Source organism: Anser brachyrhynchus, assembly GCF_964034855.1.
Source record: "Anser brachyrhynchus genome assembly, chromosome: 21".
NCBI lineage: Eukaryota > Metazoa > Chordata > Aves > Anseriformes > Anatidae > Anser > Anser brachyrhynchus.
Window position 1 is genome coordinate 3,569,924 of NC_137714.1, and position 21,675 is coordinate 3,591,598.

The following is a 21,675-nucleotide window of genomic DNA, read 5'->3' on the forward strand; positions in this document are numbered from 1 at the left end:
GCAAGCAGTTAGTACTAGGTACTGGTTTAGAGCTGCACTGTCCTAACTGGTAGTCCTGAAATGTCTGCCCATCAATGCTGATTCACTATGCAGAGCCTTGCTTTATTCAGAATAATTCAGTTGCCTTGCGATTATGTTCATTTTTTTTAACCCTGATTTGCATCTTCAAAAGATGGAACAAGAAAATGTTGCTCTATAACTGATTTTACTGTTTTCTTCCCATAGCAAATCCCGAATGTCATTGTATTAACTAACCTCAGAGGAGACTGTTTAAAAGGTGGCAGGGGAGTGATGTATAAAATATTCCGTATTTTTCCTTTGCCGTATTTACTTTGCCACTCAAAATCCAATTGTAAATTATGTTTCCAAGAGCGGTATAATATTGAAGTAAGTCCAAAATAAGATATACTGTGTCCACAGCTTAAAAAAAAATATATATATATATGTATATATTGCAAGAAAAATCTTTTTAGTAATTATTCAGTCTGGAATGGCTTTTTTTTAACAGACAAAGTAAGATAAACCCTGCCACACTGGATTTTAAATGAAAGCAGGGAGTGTTCTAACCATAAACTCATGAACGTTATACTATGTGACAAGAAAATGACTACAAATTTAACACAGCCTAATTTATATTATTCCTTGAGGGAACAGAAGTCATTAGGCTGAGAAGTTTGTATTGTTTTCAGAAGAAAGTGTTTCATGCAGGCTGATTTCTTCAAATTTCTTCAATAATGGCATATGGGACGCAGATTATTCACCACTGAGTAGTGTGTGTGTGCGAGTGCATCAAAGGAAATAATTGCTTTCTGCTTAACCTGAACCATGCTTTAAACAAAAATAATTTTAGCTGCATGTTGGCCTCAATTCTCATTTCACTACTAAATTATTTGGGATCCAATCCTTATCTGGTAAAGGTTGGTAGGGCTCCATTAACTTTATTACTGTGAAATGCTGATTTACCCAGGGAAGATACTGCCTGCAAAATGCAAGCTCTGCAGCCCTCTGCGCGTGTTTCTTCTCTCCAGTTTCATTCAGGAAGAGAGAACTCTGCAGGCCTTTTACACTGATGATCTATATGTATGTTAGCAGTCTGAGTTTGTAATTTCTGCATTGGAGGGTGATTGCTAATTTCATTTAGCTGGCAGTATTTGGGTATTACAGACACTGTGCAGAGAGAAGCCATATAGCTTTTCCAGCTTCTTTCTGGATTCGGTGGTATTGCTGTCAGGTCTGCGAAAGGAGAGTCTGGTCCAACTCACCAAAGCCTGGCCGCAGTCTTGTGTAGCTCAGGCAGCAACAGAGAAGTTGCCATTCTGAGCACATTCTCTTGATCTGATAATCACTGTACATCTATGTCCTAGTTTGATGATGGATTTATAATGAATGTCTTTAACCTCAGCCTATCCCAGCCATCTGCTCTGTGAAGCAAGCTGGCACTTCAAAGCCATTTTTTGCTTCAAGGTGTCCCCTTGTAGTCTCACAGAACAAATAGTGAGTCATCTCCTCCAACCAGAACAAAGCAAGATTGTAACCCAGCTTAGTGTGAATGCCCAGTACAGGAGACAGGCTGCACAGAGCACCGCAGTCAAATATGATGATAACCTTTGCGCCAAGGAGAATAAAGGCTTGTCAGAGCTAGTAGTAGAGACGTACCTATGTCCTCAGCAGGGGCAGCAAAGGGGGCTGGAGTAGTGCTTACATCAGCCAAGCCTGTGAGCAGTCACTTGTAGGGTTTCCTCGGTGATACTGTTACGTAGAGTTGGGTAGACGTTTCTCTATCAGCTTTCTTAAAATGCAGAGGGCAGAGAAATCAGGTAGATGTTTCCTATTTTGTTGCATCACTCTTAGTGCAGATTTCAGAGCTATGTATTACAGAACATATGCGCCAAAGTTTAGCGTTATTGCTTCTCAGCTGAGTTACTGAGAAGTGACACTAATCTCTTGGTATGTGTTAGGTATGTGTTAGGTATGGGAATGTTTAATTTCTACAGTGTATGAAGGGAGGAACTATCCTGCACGTAGGGTTGATGATCCACTTAAAACAAAAAATCAGAGATAATTACTTTGTCTGGACTAATCTGTTGGAGGAGTATCTTTGCCATGCTAGTTTAATTTATTACTTTCCCAAGTGTTACAGCAAATGATAGAAAGTTCAGACCAAGTGCTTGGTTTTTGTTTTCAGATGATCTTTGATTTACTAGATAAAGTGGAAAAGATTTTAAAATATGGGCTCATTATTTTCATCCATGCATCCTTGTTTTCATCCTTGTAGCATCACTGAGTTCATGTAGTTCGTAGGGCAGTAGTAAGGTAGCAAGCCTTGGCAGAGTGTTGCCTGTTATTTGCACAGTGTTACATCTTATTTGACCATTTTCAATCTTTGAGGATTTGATCTAAATCACACTGCTGCTGAAGTGAAGACTCCCCACCAGGTTCAGTATTTACTGGATAGGTTTTTATTAAGCAAAATGTCTTTGGATTCTTCTAAGCACATATGGTCTATGTATTCGTGTAAGGAAAGCTTGCCGTTCAGTTAGTTGTCCATTTGTCGTTCCTGAAGTCCATCTGTTCTTTTCTTAGATGCAGGAATTGAGACTTCACTGTTAGCAAGCCATGCTATTCCTGCAAGCCTGCACCAACGTACCCACATCTACAGGCAGCAGGGTTTTGGTCCGTTATCTATCGTGGAGCTACAAAATTAAGGACATTCAATCTTAAATGAAAAAGTGTAAGAAGCTTTGTCTCAGAAAGTGACAAGTAAGACTTGTCTTTTTTTTCCCCATGTTCTTTACCAGATGATCCCCCCTGCTGGCACCTTCAAATGAAGTGATTTAAAATGGATGTGATATTAAAGCTTTAAGATAGGGTTTTAAAATAAATGAAATGCTATCCGGACTGTAATAGTAACAGCTGCTGTGTCCACCAGCTGGATGGTAGACTTAATCACTCAGTCAAATCCCACTTTCCACAGTGCTGTGCTTGTTTTCAGTACCTTCTGCCCTTTCGCCAAAACCACGGCATAAGCTCGACAGAGGCTGCTTTCCTGTGGAACGCCTCTGGCTCTATCGGGGAGCCAAGGAGGGAGAAAACTTTCTCTGAACTGTCAGCACGGCATGCACCATGCAGCTGTGTTTGCCTTATCTGGAACATGATTTCGAAAGTCTCAAGTCTGGAGGGAGCTAGAGCTCAGGCTAAAACCTATGTGCATGTTGATGTGTTTCCCGACGTGGAAGATGCCAGCAGGAGGGTGCTGTTCAGTGCACAGCTATATACTTGACAGCTGCAAAGCGGGGAGTTTTGCAATCTGTTTTCATAGGTTTTGGAGAAGTATCTCTGAAGGCAGGAGCCCTACCTTCTGTGACTGCCAGTTGTGGTGCTTATTTTCAGAAAGAACTTCTGTATTCTTTATAGGATTGAATATTAACTGTGTTAAATATATGTCGTCAATACTGTAGCTTTGGAAAAAGACTTGTCACTACTGCCCTGTAGGATAGCACTATTGTTCAAACCAGTTCCAAGTACCAGTCAGTTTGCCTGTTGAAACTGTCACTGGTGAAACAAATTGTTTAAAACTCGCTGAATCACCTCAGAAAACAACTTGTGTTTTCAAAATGTCAGTTTTCTTTTTGACTTTGACCCAAGCTTTGTATAAAGGTTAGCAAGAGAGTTCAGTACGATTTCCTTTGGGATGAAACTAAATTTTTGGTTGACAAAAACTAAAATTTTTGTTGTATTCCACTTGCTTAAAGGAGCCATTTAAATATATATATATATATACATATAATGAGTGAAACTGAAAACTCAATTTCTCTGATTTGTGCATCAGCTACCAAATCAAGCAATCCACTTATTCAGGCCTGAGTTCTCACTCCCAACAGTGCAGCTAACTTAGTGAGCAGCCATGGCCAAGGCAGTTAACCTTTCTATTCTGTGTTTAACCATCTGTAAAATGGCTATGACACTACTTACCTGGCTTACGGAGCTGTACTGACGCTTAATTTTTAATCAAGCTCTGTTAAAACACTGAGCTCACTGGATAAAAGTTGCAATGAGGGACAAAATAGTTTTATTACCATATTAATGCTTTGTAAGATCAACCTTTCTGAGAGTAGTATATGGTGAACGATATCAATGTCCCAGAAATAACATCAAAGAGGAAAGGAAATACCGAGAAGCATGAGGACAGATGTACCGGGATGGAGTGCAGACTTTCTGACAGCCTAGGATTCCTTCATCTCTATTAATTATACATGTAGAGCAACTTGTTAAAGCATTTCTAACGACATGTTGACACAACCTCAGACCTCTGTCCTGGCAGGCGGTCTTTTGAATTAATTTAACCCCAGGATCAGAAGGAAACGGACAAGCTAGTTGAAGACATTCCTCTAACAACCACAGTAGGCTTCTATGAACAGAACAGACTTCCTGAGGGGGGAGAACGGGAAGTAATGGTACACCTTCATGGGGAGCTCGGTATGAATAATTTCTGCAGAAGAACCTGGCATTACATTTCAGGCTGATTGTCCGTGGAATATGACCACGTATCATCCTAGGTGTTATTCTTTTACCTCCAACAGTGCCCTCCAACAGTTTCAAAAATAATTATTAAAATATTTAATTTTACTAATAAAGTAGTTGAGTCATTCAAGAATTTATTTATGATAAAATATAATTGCTTTTATGTAACAGCCAGGATAAATAGAAACCAACAATGAACTATATTTGAACAGTTTGCCCATTATATACTACAGTATGCAGGTCTTACCTAGTATTTTTAAGTAAATTTAATGCTGTGTGCATTGCAGGCACAAATAAAATAAAATAAAATAAAATAAAATACTGTAATTACCATTCATTTCCCCATTAGTGCTGCTGCAGTGTTTGAAGTGCAGTTCCACACGGGGAAGTAAATGCACATCCAGTTTTGTGAGGTTTCCTTCTTTGTGCTATCTCAGAACCTCAAAACGTGTATTCTTTACAAGATAATGGACAATGGTACAGCCCGAAGCTTCCATGGATGAAATAGTGGCAATATCTTGAGTCTACAGATAAATAAGAAGGTCATAAAGAACACATGCCCTAATGTGATATGAAGCTATTATAGTAGATGCAATCATTAGCTCACAGAACTTTTATTATATATATATATTTTTAAGAGTCACTTAGAAAATTAGACTTTCCAGATTCAGAACTGCAACCTAGCTAGAGTGATCTAAATTAAATAAAAAGTGTTATTGAAACAGACATCCACACCGAGTGGCAAAGCCATGACATTAGAAATACATTAGTTTAATTATGCTACATTGCTGATTCACTCACAGGAAAGTCCCCCAGCTTCTAATTATGACTGTCTCAGATAATTTATAAATTGAATTCTTAAACAAATAAACCCCTTGGAAAACACCTTGTAAAGTAACTGCTGATTCCAAGTGTGCAACTTAAGATATCTTGAGGACCTTGACCATAAGAAAGTGCTGAGCACCTGCTTTCTGGAAAACACTAACATTTTGAGGTAACCAAATAACTTCAGTAAGTTTGAAAATGCTAAATCTTACATGTAGCTTTAGCTCTTTACCTGAAGACCAGATCTTTTGTATAATTTAAATTTCTGTGGAACAAAATAATAAAGGGGAGGGGGGGGAGGTGTGTAACCTGCGACACTATAGCCATTACAAATATTACGTTTGGGATTTTGTTGGTTTACTGAGTTCTTCCACTTCTTTCTTTTCCTTCGCATGCTGTTCAGAAATATCCTCACCAGCTATGAAGATTAAAGCTTTATCCACCAAGGTATATCCTCTTCAGGCACATGCATCTAATCCATTGCCCAAACAACCTTGCAGTATGAAAGCTGTAGGTTTTGCTTGTTGCTAGAATTTATAGAATTGACCAGGGTAATATTTTTTCTCTACTTATTCATGAAAAATGGGCTTCTGAATAGTCTTTAAAAGCACCCACATCTGTCAGTGACTTGTGTTTGTAAAAATCCATTCAAGTTTCTATCATTCAAGCTGGCTTGGTCAGTCTAAGCTACATGACAGTTCTTTTCTCCCTGATTCGTTGACAGAACCTTTACAAACTAGGGAAATGACTGAGGAGTTCACAAAGTGTGTGACTTTTCTAGGAGAAAGAATTTTGGGAAAAGCACTTTTGCAGCTGTGTGAGTGCAGGAAAGAATCATTTTTAAAAGATGATACCTATTGCTACTTCAAAGCCCTGTGAATCCCAAATCTCTGAGACTTTTCACAGATTTATTTAGGAAACTACTCAGGAAAATGTTTGCAAAAAAGCAGAAGAGGAAAGGGATGGAAATACATTTTAAAAACTTGAACAACTAGTCAAGATCAGCTAACAGCTTGTGGGCATTGGAAATTAGTAGATGCCACACTCCACATAATGAGAGACAACAGGAACAGATTTTTCAGAGACATTTCAAGTGAACTGGAAAAAAACACAACTTTCTTACCCAGTGAATATTCAGTAAATATTACTGATGTTTAAACAGGGTCTCACACCATATACGGTAGCTTTGCATTTTCTTCCTTCAGGCTGAGGCTGTACCTGACTTTAAAGAGTTAATGTTCTCTTATTCTTCTTTTTTTCCCCTCTTTCTCTCTCTGCCACTGGCTCAGAGCACTGGCTTTCATTTGAAGGGCACAGCATACTGAGTGATGTTCACATGATACCAATGACAGCAGCATGATAAGCCTATTTCTGACAGTGTGGCAAATTACTATTATGAAATCCCAGTACATTTGATTGCGGAGTGACTTTCAGAAGGGATCACACATAGCAAGGTTATGAAAGGCTCCGTGTTTACTGCAGTAATGCTGACTTACTGGAAAAGAATATCAAGAGCTCTTTAAATAAAAAAGCTTGGGAGACTCCCAATTCACAAAACATTTAGCTAAATATATCCAGCCAAGCATTATGTTTCTCTAAAATTAAAGGAGAAAATTATCATAAAAAATTCTATGGCTTTTTTTTTTTTCCTTTCATGCCTTGGTAAAACGTGTTTGCTACAGATTCACTCAAAAGAGATCATTAGCCTGTAGCTGTCCTTCCCCTCTGACATTTCCCTCATTTAGGAGATTTCTGTTGTTCTGTGTCTCCAGAACTGCCTCCCCATTCCAAAGGTCAGGGTCTCCTCCGTCTGCATAGTGCCCAAGTTAAAAGGAGAGCAAGATTCATAAAAATAAAATTATGACAAAAGCATAAGTGGGAAGAGAAACAGGGAATTTATGGATTGAGATAGCATGGACATTGTCAGTAAAAGAAACATACTTGCAAAATAAAAAATCATCAGTAACCCACCTGCTGAATTATCGTGAGTGTCCAAGGGTGTGTTAATACATGGAGAGAAATTGTCCCTGCCCCAAACACCTTCCTTTTAAACTTATTTGTGCAATATCACAATCAGCAGAATATAAAAGAGCAGGCATTAAATGGCTCAGCTTTGCAGCAGAATTTTTCTCTCTCCAGTGGACATCAAGGTAGTTTCATATTGACATAGGTTTTTATTCCATTATCTAATTAATAAATATGATTATTACTTTTTCTAGGCTTTGTTGTTACAGTTTTTCAGTTGTGATAGCCCGGGTAAGTCTCTAATTGGTTTTGTTGCTCTTATTAATTACAATACCATCGAGTTGTGATTACTGTATTCAGAAGCAATGTTCTGATTGCTTCCCTTAATTAGAGCCTGTGTATTGTCTTTTACATAAAGGTAAGAGTACTGGGAAGCCTTAGCATTCCTGTTAAACTTCAGTTCAAGCACGTTCTACCCCCTACATATTGAAATGTTGGTCTCTGCTACATCTTTGCAGTGTTATGAAGCATTTTTTTATGCTATCTTGTAGCCAAAGTGATGCAGTAAAGAGCTCAGCATGCGTATGGATCTGATTAGGATGACAAATTACCCCCAAAAAAATAGATTTAAAAAGCAATAACTGTCCCTGATTTGGATTTGTTATAGCTCGGAGATACTGAGGCAAATAAGTTTTGTTCTAAGCAAGCTTTTAATGAATATGTGCTCTAGAATTAGGAGTTTTAACAATTTCTTGGCACAAATTAGTGAAGCAGCTACTTCATTAGCCTTGTCTGCCTTTGCTGAGGCAAACCTATTTGTCCTGGCAGGTAAAATTTGATGTGTGGCAAACTCGGGTATCCAACTGAGGAACTGCTTAAGTGATGAAATACTACTGAAATACATACACCTCATTTCTGTACGTATGGATACAAAGTGTAAAAGCCCCTAAAGTAGAAATACTTGGAGTTCCTACAACTTTATAGAACAGCAAAGGAGTATATTTTTCCTCCAAAAAACCCCAAACACCTGTAATTTCCATTTCTTAGCACATGTAAAAGCTAGAACAAAATATGTCAATATATCAGGATACAAAAGAGACTCAGTTGTCTCTGTTTTCTTGGCCGAGTAGAGCATTCACATGATATTTATTTTGGGATACATAGCCAATACAATCTTGTTTGTCTGCGGGGTGGAATGTGGCTATTCCAGTCTCCTTTGATTACTTTTCCCAGCTGAATTAGGGAATTGATCCCTTAGTTCAGCAAGCAGAGGCTTGCAGTTTGACTTTTTATTCTGCCCCTGTTGCAATCTGAACATATTTAGCTGATGAAGGAACATGGCTTCCAGATGCAGGAGGCCACAGCTGGTCAGAGTTCAGGCTGACAGCCCAAATGTCTGAGGTTAGGTGCATAGCATCAACAGCTATCATTTTTATAGGCTATTTCTTAAAAACACAGGTTCCTGGGTTTTGTTTCCCTGCTGGCATGCTGTGCCATGGAGAGGCCAAGTGTTGAAATAACCCCTTCAAACATGTTTTGCCCTCAGCTGTAAGGCCTGAAGGCAATTGTCTCTGAAATCAAATTTGTGATGGCAAAAGCTTTGGTCAGTCTGCGCCAGATGTCCTGGTTCTGTCCAAAAGCTTTGGTGCAAGTGAACAGATCTGGTTATTGCCGTTCCCTACCTGTGAAAAGGGATGTCATAACAAACTGGGGGCCCTTTTGCATTTCTAGCAGGTAGTTGGATAAATGCAACTTTTACCTCTGACCTCAGTGGGCCCAGAATTTTACCTAAAAGGTTTTGGAGAGGAGGAGTACTGATGCTGCAAAGGGCAGTGCTATATGGCTGTATTCAGACTGGGAGGAAGATTGCTATTGCTGCTTGTGCTGACCAAAGAGATACTGCTTTTCTGACTGCAGTGTTGACTACCTTAGGTGCAAAGAAATTGTCTAATCACAGCTGCAAAACGTGGCACAAGCTGCAAAACCCACCAAAAAGCTGAGTTCCATGCACTGTAGCTAAACTGCCCCAAGTACCCAGGTTTGCTACTTAAAAGTTGCTGCATTCCTAATAACGAACTCACATCAGTGACTTGCTTGTAGACCCACCCATGTCTACAGCAATGCCAGTACATGCTTACTTGTGTAATTAAACACAGATGGACCGCAGTCAGTATCTCGTGCTAAAACATTTTGTAATCATTTATGGAAAGTCCCAACATGATGAGAAGAGGAAGATGCAGGGGGTATTCAGCTTCTACAGTGTGACTCTTCCTCTGGAACCAAATTAAAAACAATTGGTGGTGCTACTCAGCTATCTGCCACCATAATCTAATAACAAGAATTCTCAGTTTCAAGGCTGACTGGCTAATCATATAGGGTGTGATTTAATCTATTCTAAAAAAAAAAAAAAAAAAAAGAGGGAGGTAGGAGGAAGAATCTCCCCCAAAACATTGAAGTACGAGTTGATATAACAAAGGGGGGATTTCTTGTGAATCATCACAGTCTAGAAATAGAATTATGTGTAATCTCAATGCTTGCAGTTCTAAGAACTGAATATTAACAACCTGACCATATGTTGAGAGTCTTTTCACTGTTTTCAATTTACTTTGGAATATATTGTATATAATGTATCTCATGCTGTAGAATTCCTAATTCCTCCCTGGAGATACAGTCAGGGTCCCTGCTGTGATATACATATTACGATGTCATTTCCAGCAGAGTTTATGGACCTACAATGATAAATGCTGGTTTCACAGCAAATTTATGCTTAGGTATTTCAACTTAGTCATACAGTGTCTGATATTATGGTAAATCTACATGTCGATATTTATTGTATATAGGCAATTTGTGGTACTCCTGACATAGGAATTCCTTGAGATACATAAAATAAGGAAATAACTGCTGTTGTACAATTCTAAAATGAAGAAAATAATTGGCCATAGTGGGTCTCCTTAAAATAGGCCTTTAAAATGAAGTAAGTGAAAGCTATATTCATTTAAAATAATAAATAAATAAATAAATAAATGTATTCTTAACTTGGCAACAAGCTGGCCCATTATTTTTGGGCTTTGGTGCCAGTGTTCAGATTTTAAAAAGGCCATCTCAAACCTCACAGGCATTTTTGACATTTTCCCATTAACAGGGTTGGTATTTGAGGGCTCGAGAGTGCTTTCTCTGTGTTAAGATTTAAACTTTTAACACCTTAGATCTGTCACCAGTTCACTGGAAAATGCTATTTTGATTTTCCCTCATTAGCAGCTCTGAAATAAGGGGAGAAATTAGCACATTTCTCATTTAACATTAACTGGAACATATTTTTGCCTGTAGCAGTTTGCTGATTGTGAGATTTCTGTGCTGCTGACTGATGTGGCTTTGCAAACGTCCCTTATAAATAGAAAATAAGTTTTTTTATTCCTGTGAAATGACCAGCTAGAGAAAAAAACTCAATCAGGGAAACAGGTACAGACCAACAATAGTGCCTAACACTGATCATGTAAACACAGGCTGACAATGCTGTCTGAACAATCAAGCAGAACAGTTTGGTATATGCTAACATTTTGTCGGGGAGAAAGTTTAGTCAAGTGGTTAAAATACAGGAATAAGGATCAAAATTCTGTGTTGTTTCTCCAGCTCTCCTACTGACTAGCTGCAGGCGAATCACCTTGCCTCCTTGTCATTTAATCACTGACAAAGGGCCAAATTCCCCCTGAAAACTGTGGGAGCAACACTTCTGGATCATATTCAAGTCTTCAAATATATTCAAATCATGGAGTGTGGAAGGTAAAAGTGGCCACCATGTAAATCCTATGAATTTGTGTGACAATGCAAATTGTTCCTGTTGAAACACTACAGAGTGGTGGATTGCATTAACTTTTTCTGTCTTTCAAGTACCCCGTAGCGCATCAACTATTTCCAGGCAAAAATACTATTCAGGAAAGAGAGAGACCTCTTGTTATCTCGTCTATCAGCTGTGTACCATTTAACAACTACCTGCTTTCTGTCTTGTTTATACAAAACCAAGTACAGTTCACCTTCTACCCTGCTTTGACCTCATTACTACTGTAACAGAAATAAAGAATAGTAACAATGGCACCTTTCATCTCTAGGGATTTCAAAACATTTGGGAAAACTGCACCAAGAGATGGCTCCTCTTAGGTAGTTTTTAGAGGCCAAAGAACCCAAGGCACCGTAGTGCAGGCTTTGGAGGGGACAAAAACAGAGCAAATTCTGCCACCTACTGCTTCCCTGCACATCTACAGTGCCCTTATTTTCAGTGTACAGACTAAATCTTGGGCTGCTCCAACCTGGTTGAGATTTTACTGAGATTATGTTCATCAGTGGGATTGCTGTATTTAAACCTAAAACACTTCAGAGGCCAGATTAAGTGATTTGCTCTCAATATTTGTAAGTAACAGCAGCAGTGAAAACTGGCCCCGCAGTATGTAGTGATATACATGGTGAGAAATGTCTAAGCCTGTTTTGCAGAAACAAATACTTGGGTTGCACAGAATATATATTTAAAATTACTGATAACACAAAATATCAGGAATTCTGAGGGAAAGCGGGCTGTCCAATGACAACACTGACATAACAAAAAGCCCTGTCAGAGCTAAAGCATTTGAGGGAACAGAAGAAAAATGTAGGTTTGCCTGTACCTACCAGTGGGTTTTTATAGCATTCCTCCAGATAGCTCAAAAGGAAGAGTTTAAATTGCTGTCTCTGGACAGTATCAGCAACCAGCATATGGAAAGCCAGATCTTCTGTATCAGTTCAGGAAATCAAATTTGCTTTCTTTTCATTTTTTAAAAATGCAAAATTTTCTCTGTATTGGCTACTAGGCTGGGGTACACAGGACATTTAGGCAATGCACGGCCTCTAAACCCATTCTCCATAGGCACTTTTCTGTCTGGCATGAGTGTCACCACCTTGAGCTGAACTGGGAGGACAAGGCTGTAAGTTTCCTGATGGTTGATGCTACTGATATGAAGGACATCAGGACTGCCTTGTAAGAAGGTAGCTGTTTGAAACTTAAGGGGGATTCCAGCAGCGTTCCTCTAGGGATCTTTGACTAGTTCTCAGGCCAACCACTGTCAAGGACAAGGACTACCATCAGGTCAACATTCATTTTAAATATAGTGCTGACTAAACTTAGTGACAAATCTGCTGTGAAAATTTACAACTTGCAATATTTACCTGACAGGCATCCAGACCCTCTTGCCCAAATATACAGTTCCTTAAATTAGACCCAAAATATGTCATAAGGCAGCAGCCTAAATTACATATTGACAGCGCTGAAGCAGGTAAGTGCATATTTATGCAGCCAATCCTGGCAGCTTATTTCAAAAACTGGCCTGGCTTGTTCAATGTATTTTTAAAATCCTACCAGTGTATTTAAGCAGTCCTAGGCTTGGGAGCTCTCTGGGCCAGGGGCTGTCTTTTTACAGCTGAGTTCTGCACAATGAGGCTGGCGTCCTTAGGGGCTGGTGCAACTGAAAGAATAAAAGTAAGTGATGATAAAGAGCAAATTCCCATAAAATGACTGTGCCTAGAGATTTTTTCTTTCTTAGCAAATATTATTGCCCCAAAACAACTAGTATATTACTTATATAACAATTTCCTTATGGGTCATTGTTGAATAGAACTTGGGTCCTTCAGTACCCAAAGTGAATGCCCCTGTCACTATGACTACAAAATTATTTCCAAGACAGAGTTCTTCTCTTCACCAGCTAACTTAGGAGTTGCTTCCCAGTTACGTATAGAAAGCTGTAGTTCTGTTCTCCTGCAGTCCTTGAATATCCCAGATTTAGTTCTTTGTGAAGTAATTTCCATACAAATAGCCTTATTAACTTGATTAGATTTTAAATGATAGGAAAAGACCAAAAGAAAAAAAAAAAAGGGAAAAAAAAAAAGAACCAAGAGGATGTCTTCACTGGAGACAGCAGATAGCACAGACCAGGTTCATGACACACTGCAGCACTTTCACTGATTATAGCTGCCTGTGAAGACAGGTAGCTCCTTTGAAATGTGAGCATGAAGTATGGGTTAAATAAGAGTTTTCAACAAAGAACGTGTCACGTTTTGGGAAGTTTATGCACTCTTCATTCTGATGAGTAACAGGGCAGTATTTCTATGAGGGAAGCCACAGTCTAGAAAAGAAGGTCCAAATACGAATTCTTTTTAAAAGCTAGTAAATTTTTTTTCTTGAAATGGTACAACCCCGTATGGCAGTAAGAATATCATAAATGTACTGCAACTGAGATCTGCTTAGACTGATTAAACTTACAGCAAAAAGCACATTGATGGCATCGTTTGAAGGTAGTGCCTTAGAAGAGACGATCTCAGTTCAACAAACAGAACACAAGGTTGGTTTTGGTTGGTTGTTTAAAGGAAAAGAGTAATTACTAATGACAGACAATTCAGTGTTTTTGTCACCAATATGAAAAATACATGTTTAAATATACAGGCAAGCTTTACCAGATACGTGTGGCTAGAGTAACTGCCATCAAAGAAAGCTTTTTTACATTCTTGCAGGAGCTGTTAAAGTCAGAATCCCACTCCCAGGAGCTATGCATGCTTAAGGGTGCTGTTCAAGGAAATCAGTGCAATGGTGTGTGCGGATTTGGAGGACAGGACTTGGCAGGCATTGTATCTTCATTAGGTAGTGCTTAAATTCAGACCAATGAAGCTGTTTTACCAGAAAACTGACTTAGCTCTTTTTAAGCACCTTCCAAGGAATATTTATAATTTCTGAAAGAGGCCTTCTGACCATGCGAACAACCTCTTGTCAACAACCTATTTCTCTTCTCCCTGATACCCTGCCATTTTGTCTCTGTGACCACCCTCACTTCACAGCTGGCTTCCACATCCCCAGTTACTGCAGAACTTGCCAACCAGCATCACTGTTCCTTGTCTGAATCCCAACCCTGACTGAGATTCTCAGTCCAAAGAATGTAGCTTCTTGTTTGTGCAGCTCATCTAGGCTGACATCGGTCTCCTTCAAGGCAAGAAATATGCTTGCTTTGAGAGATGTGCGTCAATTCTAACTACCACCTTGTCTCTTTAATGTCACAGAAGTTCAAATGTGAGGTTGATTTCATGCAATCAAGGCTGTCTAGAATGTTTTCAGAACAGACAGTTGTATCTCTATGCAAAATTGAAGAGACTGGTGCACTCTTGCTTTCCAGTCACAAGTGATCATACGGCCCTGAGACTAAAAAAAATGTTTTTCAAGAAAAGCTTGGATGAATCCAACATATCTGCAAAATCATTTGCATTTGAAGAAAAAACTATTTGGTATAGTGATATTTCGTGGTAATGCCTGGTTGGATATTTTGCAATTGTCTTGATCATTAGGTAATCCTTTGCATTTTATAATGATTCCCAAGACTCCCAAAGTGCTTGTCACACATAGATGAATTATGCCTTACCAGTTCAGAGTGTCCTAGAATAAACATTATCTATCTACTTGTCTGGTAGAAATTAAGTTCCAGACTGGATCCGTATTTCAGAGGCCTCCAAGTCCAAGAATATTTATCCCCAGGTCTGTTTCCAGTTGATCTCTCTTCTTTCTGAGGTTATGCTATTTTCATTGTTAGTATCCCATATTCCTGAAAAGTGCACATCTTCATAGTGGAACCCAGCACTTCTGTTGTATGTTTCTGTTGGTTGACTGCATTTTCTGTTTGCTGTTCTTAAAGCATAGGCGAAAAGACTGTTGTTTCAGTGTCCCTGTAATGTAAGTCCTTAAAATTTCTGAGGATTTGAGGGGGTTGTGAAATGTATTTTTGTTAGACACAACAAGAGTATTTATTATGGAAGGACTCCCTATCACAGCAATGTTGTAACTGAAAGTGTAGCGTTAAATGGCATGGTTTGTATCACAGGAATCATCGCTGTCTATTAACTGTACGTGTAGGTATCCTTCATTCTTGTCTGCTATTCTTACTTCAATGCACTTACCTGATATAGTACATGAAAAAAACGTGTGTATATGCTTACCTCTACCTATTGGCAATAAACTAGATATACAGCATCAGAACCTAGGATTATGATAGATCCGAATGGCCAGCAAGACAGTATTAAATGAGGTATTACCAATGCAGTCTTGTGTTTGCAGTATTGCTTTCAGCAGTGGCTCAACTTTATGGTTTTTGGGGGTTCTGTCTGGAATAATTTAGGTCAATTACATTTTGCATCAGAAAAAAAAAGGGGTGGGGGAAGCCTTATTATCAGTTCTATTCTATCTGAAGTTTTGTCTTGCAGGCTATTTGAGCAATGCATTCAGGATAACAATATGTACATTCAGCTTTTGCTACTGGTTTGATTCCACCTTCACTGAACTCAGACCAAGAGATGGAGAAGCCTTGACTCCTTCTGTCGAGTTCAGCAGGCTTGGAGCCTTGAGTCACCAAAAGGCTAGTTAGATATCCATGATGCATATTTAGTATTGCTGAAGTGAAAACAGCTAATCCCTTAAACAGTTCAAAGCAGATATTTTGCTACCGGGTATTATTAACCATAACTGACATGTTTTATAGAGTTGTGCATTTTTTATATTTAAGAGGCTCTCTATCAAAATGCATTTCATCCACTTAGCTAGCTAGCATGCTTTGCTTGATTCCTCTGGGTGTCGTAGTTGTGCATTTTACTTGTAAATGGCTCAATAGTTGAAGAGATTAGACCTGTGCCTGGGGAGCCCTGCCCTGTCAGCTTACAGGTTTGGAATGAATGTTTTCATACAAATTTCATAGATAGTACTTGTGCATCTCAGTAATTCCCTGTACCACAAGCAGTAATTTCTTTCCATATACGAGCTTTGGTTTTAGAAGCATAGTAGGTAATAATCATAAATGTTTAATTTACTATAAATATTTAATATTTATGAATGATTGATGACCAGACTTTTAAACAAACTGATAGAGCTGTATGAAATGGAAGAGTATCTTTGTGTAATTGTCTCAGCCATATTCCAAATATTACATGGGCTTTGTTTTACTATTGAGATGGATGTCTGTTTTATATTTTCATTAAAAATATTATCACATGGGTAATAAACAGAAAAAATACACTTTTTTGTAGTGATATTGACAATACAAGGGATCTGGATGGACTCCCTTGCAAATACAAGAATTTCTATAGCTGCCAATTTTCATTCCATGTAAGGAATTCTTTCTTTATGGATTATTTTTTAAATAGATTTTCAAGAGAATATGTTTTTTATAACACAGCACCTCAAGCACGTTACTTTTTGGTTGGCAGTTCACTGACTACTTTCACCTATTTTGATTTCAAATTTTTTAAATTGTCTTTGGTCTCCCTAAGGCTTGGAGGCCAAAAACAAGCCACAAGCCACTTTATCTAATTTTAAGGGATTTTGCTTCTCTAAAGGACTTCATAAACAGTGAACAATAACATTTCTGAATCATGCAATGAGCTGGAGGTCTGCATACATCTCTGGCAGAGATGTCTTGCAAAGGTTAGTGAAGAATCACTTTGCCAATAGGTGCCACTGTTGCTCAACACGTTTACGTCTGAATCATCAACGTCCTTCAGTTCAAAATCAGTTCAACCTTGAAAAAACAAAACAAAATCACAGTGACTAAAATGTATCTCTGTGCAGAGGTAGAACTCCATGTACATTCTGGCCAGAGGTTTGTCCATGCCACCAGTAACACACATGCTTTATCTTGTGCCTAAAAATATTTACAGTATTGTTAATATTGAGCAAAATTGATGAAGAGATAAATATGCATTGAATTAATAACAGATATATTTAATCTAAGACTTTAATTTGCTGCAAGTTTATTGTTGAACCTCAGACCTGCAGCAGCTGAACCTTGCAGATATCTTCTCTGGACCAAGCATGATTTAAATGCAGAACTTGCACCTAAGTGCAATAAGAATTTGGACTTCTGTCAGCACTAAGTATCAGGGTGCCCCATCCAGCAACGTAAAGGCCACCAACTGCTATTTTTTCTGGGCTTACTGTTTGGTAATATGAGGCCAGCTAATGTAGTTTGCAGCTTATCTACCCTTAAGTGCTATTCAGTATGTAAAGCCAAGGGCAGCTGAGGTCTGCTTGCTTACTACGTTCAGAGAAACCTTGGTTCACCTTGTCCTTAGGTATTCAGCCATTTCATATGCTTACTTTACTTTTGGATGTTTCAGGCATGTTATGGAATAATACAGGTTTCTTCTCTCCTTTTTCTGTAAAGAAATTCATAGCAAGCTGTATAAAAATGAAATAACGACTAAGGACAAAGCAACTAAAAGATTTAAAACCTTTCAGGTTCTGCCCCACTCTGTTTTTTAATGCAGCTATTCATTGACTAGAGTCTGACAGATACAAATTTTGTTTTCAGTGATTTAATATCTTCTGTTGAAAAAATATTCCCATACATCTGCAGCTCAGAACGTAACCCAGCAACTTGTTCTAACCAGCAGTCAGCCCTCCCTCTGCCTGTGTAACCTAATTCCCATTCCTTCCGCACAGAACAGATCACTCTTACGTATATGAGCAACAAGCTGTATTAAGTAGTACTTAAGATCACACTAAGCTGTTTACATACAGGCATCTCTTGCTTTTCTGTCTCTCGCTAGTTGGCCGAGGGCTTGCAGATATTTCTGACTCCCTTCATAGTCCAGGATTCTACCAATATTATGGGGATGACGTCCCTGCCTGGAAGAGAGGCCATGAATTTTAGCAAAAGCAGAAATTGGTGGCTTTTCATAGGAAATGGTGTAGACACTCCTCATCATTCCAGCTTCTTTCTTGTGCCATTTTTTCATCAGGTGCTCGAGCAGGCCATAGTTGGTGGGTGGTTCTGAGACAAGAAATGGTTAAATATTATGAATGATAAAATTATATATTTGGTCCTGGTGTTGTTATTCCACAGGGAGCACGGGGAATGCTTGTACCATTCTGACAACAGATTAAGGACAGACTGAAATCTTTCTGTTCCCAGGGTATGTGTGCATCCCTCTGGCTGGAGGGGAAAATCACTGTTAGATATTGATAGGAAAGCAATAATGATACAAATGTAGGAGTCTTGATTCTTCATAGTCTGTCTGGTAGATATTAAAGAAATTAGCAGAGGTGTATATATCACTTAAATTCAGAAACATACTAACACTTGGTGAATTCTCCTACCAGTTACACCTCACAGGTCCCCTTGTTTTCAGCTGCTGTCTGGCATTATTGCATAGGGAAGAGAAATGTTTCCGTTGAAGGCTTATCCTTCACTGCTTCCCTGCAGTCATTAAGTGTAGTTACATGGATAACATTTCCACTTTAATGATCATAAATATAAGCTACTGACTGGGTAAGAAAGCAGCTAAACTTCACTGGAAAATCCATTTTCAGAATGATTTTAAAAACAGAAGGGCTGGCTCTAAGTCTATACGTTTACCACTGCACCATTTCATCTGTTTGAATTAAGAACACCAAAAGCTACCAAGAATGGGGAAATCTGGTTTCTGAGGAATCCAGGCAAGCTTGCGTCCATTCCAGCAGCGGAGGGGAGGCAGCGCAGGGTCATAACTGTGTCTATTGTATTTATCTTCATACTCTGATACTAAATTTCGGCTTCTTGGTTCCTCGTGATGTGTGAAGAAGTGCTGTGCTGGCAGGCCCTGCAAGGAGATGCACACGAAACCGTGCCATTTGTCTCAGTGCATAGCATTCAGATGGCTTAGCATGCTTTTGAGTCCAACTGTGCTACCAGTGGTACCACAAAATTTTGTAAATACTTACGTTACTTTTACTTACAACTTAATCCCTGAAAATAAAGGCATTTGCCTTTAAAGGAAGGTAAATTTCCAGTTAAACAACAACATCTGTACACCCTGAGATCTGATTTGTCTGATTTCAAGACATTCATCATACATTTGCAGGAACATTTAAGCCTGCAACTGAGAAGCTGATTTTCTTGTGCTGCAAGGTTTCATTGTGCATTAGCATTTCATATACTCTCTAGCTGTCTGTCAGGAGAGAATGATCAGCATGTTTGGGGATGGAGAGGTACATTAGAGGACATTCTACCAGATGATACTTATGGGAAAAGTGTTATTCTGGGACTCATTTAAATGTAGTTCATTCCTATGATTTGGGGCTGTGCCGATCATCTTTTACCAGCAAGCTCTTACTAAAGCCCACAGAATGTCCTGAAGACATGATCCCCAGTGCTGGCTGGTCACATGCTGATTTTCTTCATGGACACGGGTTTCCCTACCAGGCAGACACTGGGAAACAATCAGAGAAAACCAAGAAGTATGTGCTGTCTCTCTGCCTCTGAAAGGCATCCCACTTTAATCACATCTACAAGGGAGCACTCTGGATCCTGTAAACTGGCCATAGAGCTGCAGTGCCTTCTTTTACACATATACTTGTTTAAGGATATAAAATGTGACTTAAGTAGTAGTTATAAATCATTGCTGTATGGATTGTTAGCACACACAACCCTGCATCTGAAATTCCTTTTACTTACCTCATATTTCTTCATCATGGTTCTTCTTAGTGTTTGTTCTGGTTTGTGATCTGGGAAGCAAATGAAGTCTGTGCTGTATGTGCTGCCGCCAAGTTTCCCAGTGGGTTTGATAAACTAGAGAGATATACAACACTCAGGAGATAGCAAATGCAACCTGGTAATTACAGAACTTCTGTTCCAGTGATACTTTTTTCATCTATGCATTTTAAAAGCACTTATTTGAAAGGAACTCTGCACCACGTACTTTTTCTCAGATAGTAAAGTCAGCAGATGTAATCAGCCATTATAAAATTCTGGACTGATTCCTTGGTGTAAATATAAGATGCAAGACAGCCCTTGAAAAATTATTCATGGTTTGGTGTTAAATACTGTCACCTGCCATGTGAACTAATATCTGAAAAGGACAACTTAACCCATTTTCCTCTCTTTTTCCCAACTTCCTGCTGCAGTAGGCCAGGCTTTGCAATATATTGTCTAGCATTTTGCTCAAGTCCAGTTGGAAAAATACTAAGAAATGTTTTGTCTTCTCTGGAAGACTGTTCCCTGGCTTATTTCTTCAGTTACAAAGGCTTTTTCTTAATATTCTCATTACTTTTCAGTTTATTTCACCCTCATTTATAATCTAGTGAAATACTTCATGGATTTCTTTTTTCTACATAATTTTTATACCCTTCAACTATGTTCATCTTCTGAGATCACATCAAATTTCATAAATGTCAGGCAAAAAAAAAAAAAAAAAGAAAAAAAAAAAAGAAGAAATCTAAAGGAAGTAATTTTAGTGGAGTCAGGAGGATTTGCCCTGATAGCTCCAATATTGAACCTAGCTGGTGTGTTTTAACAAAACTAAATGTGTAATGATAAAATTTTGTTCAGCTCCTAAGTAGGACATGCAATCTGTAGAGCAGCTCTGCTAGCAAAAAATGCTCATTTGCACAAATGAAACCAACATCCAAATTATTAAGGATCCATTGATACAAGTAATAAGTATCAACTTATGGAAGGGCAAAAGAAGCCTCTATTGTATAATACTGTTATATACTATTTAGTTGTATATATGATTGTTGTATAGCTGTATATTGTATATATGACTGTTATATAGTTGTATATATTATTAAGTTTTATAGCAGTCTATAGCATTTTTAATTGGCAAACTTTGTATCTTGTGTGAACCACATCACATACACTGTGCTCAGACATTGCTTCTGTCCTGACTTAGAGATAAGAATGGCAGATCATAAAATGAATGAATGGAGGCCAAGCAAGATGCTTAACCTTCTCTCTTTTATTACTCTTCTGAGATGAGCCTGGACTCCAGCTCCCCCTGCAGTTGTGTACTGTTTGCAGAGAGTTGATTTTGACCCATTCTATCCTGCTCTCACACTTCTTTCATGCTCTTACCCTTTTTCTCTCTTCCAGCCAGTTTCCAATGAGAACTTTAGTAGAGTATTTTGGTTCAATTTTCCACCAATCCCGTCCATCTTTAATTGATGCAATCATATTTTTTTGTCTCACCAGTGCTGCCCTCCCTGGTTGTTGAATAATTGTTCTTCCAGTTTTGTGGATGAAAGATTACTCAGTAGTCCAGTGCTAAAACTAGGGCAGAGGGGGCTCTGCGTGCCAGGGTGCTGAGAAGCATGGGTGATGTGCGAAACTGCTTTGCCTTAGAACCATTTGTGTTTGCTGCCCCCACAATGACCTAACCACATTCTAGGCTGCATCATAATTCCTACTGAGTGAAACAGTGGCTCCTAACCAACTCAGTTAAGCTTTTTTTTTTTCTCTAGTAGAGCTCACAATCAGAGCACTGTGATATGTGATTTACTCACACCAACACACCACACACCTGCGCTACACACAGTCTCTCTGCACAGATGCATAC

The 21,675-nt window shown here is 38.7% G+C and overlaps 1 protein-coding gene across 1 annotated transcript; it reads right to left on the reverse strand.

The window, feature by feature from the left end:
- Nucleotides 1-5,536: 5,536 nt before the first annotated feature.
- Nucleotides 5,537-21,592, reverse strand: CFAP107 (cilia and flagella associated protein 107). Its single transcript, XM_080564159.1, has 4 exons — nt 21,195-21,592; nt 19,797-19,910; nt 18,765-18,942; nt 5,537-18,134 (listed from the first exon to the last, which is right to left on the reverse strand). The coding sequence occupies exons 1-4, from the start codon at nt 21,291-21,293 to the stop codon at nt 17,872-17,874; spliced, it is 654 nt and encodes a 217-aa protein (XP_080420285.1). The 5' UTR covers nt 21,294-21,592; the 3' UTR covers nt 5,537-17,871.
- Between the last annotated feature and the right edge of the window lie 83 nt (nt 21,593-21,675).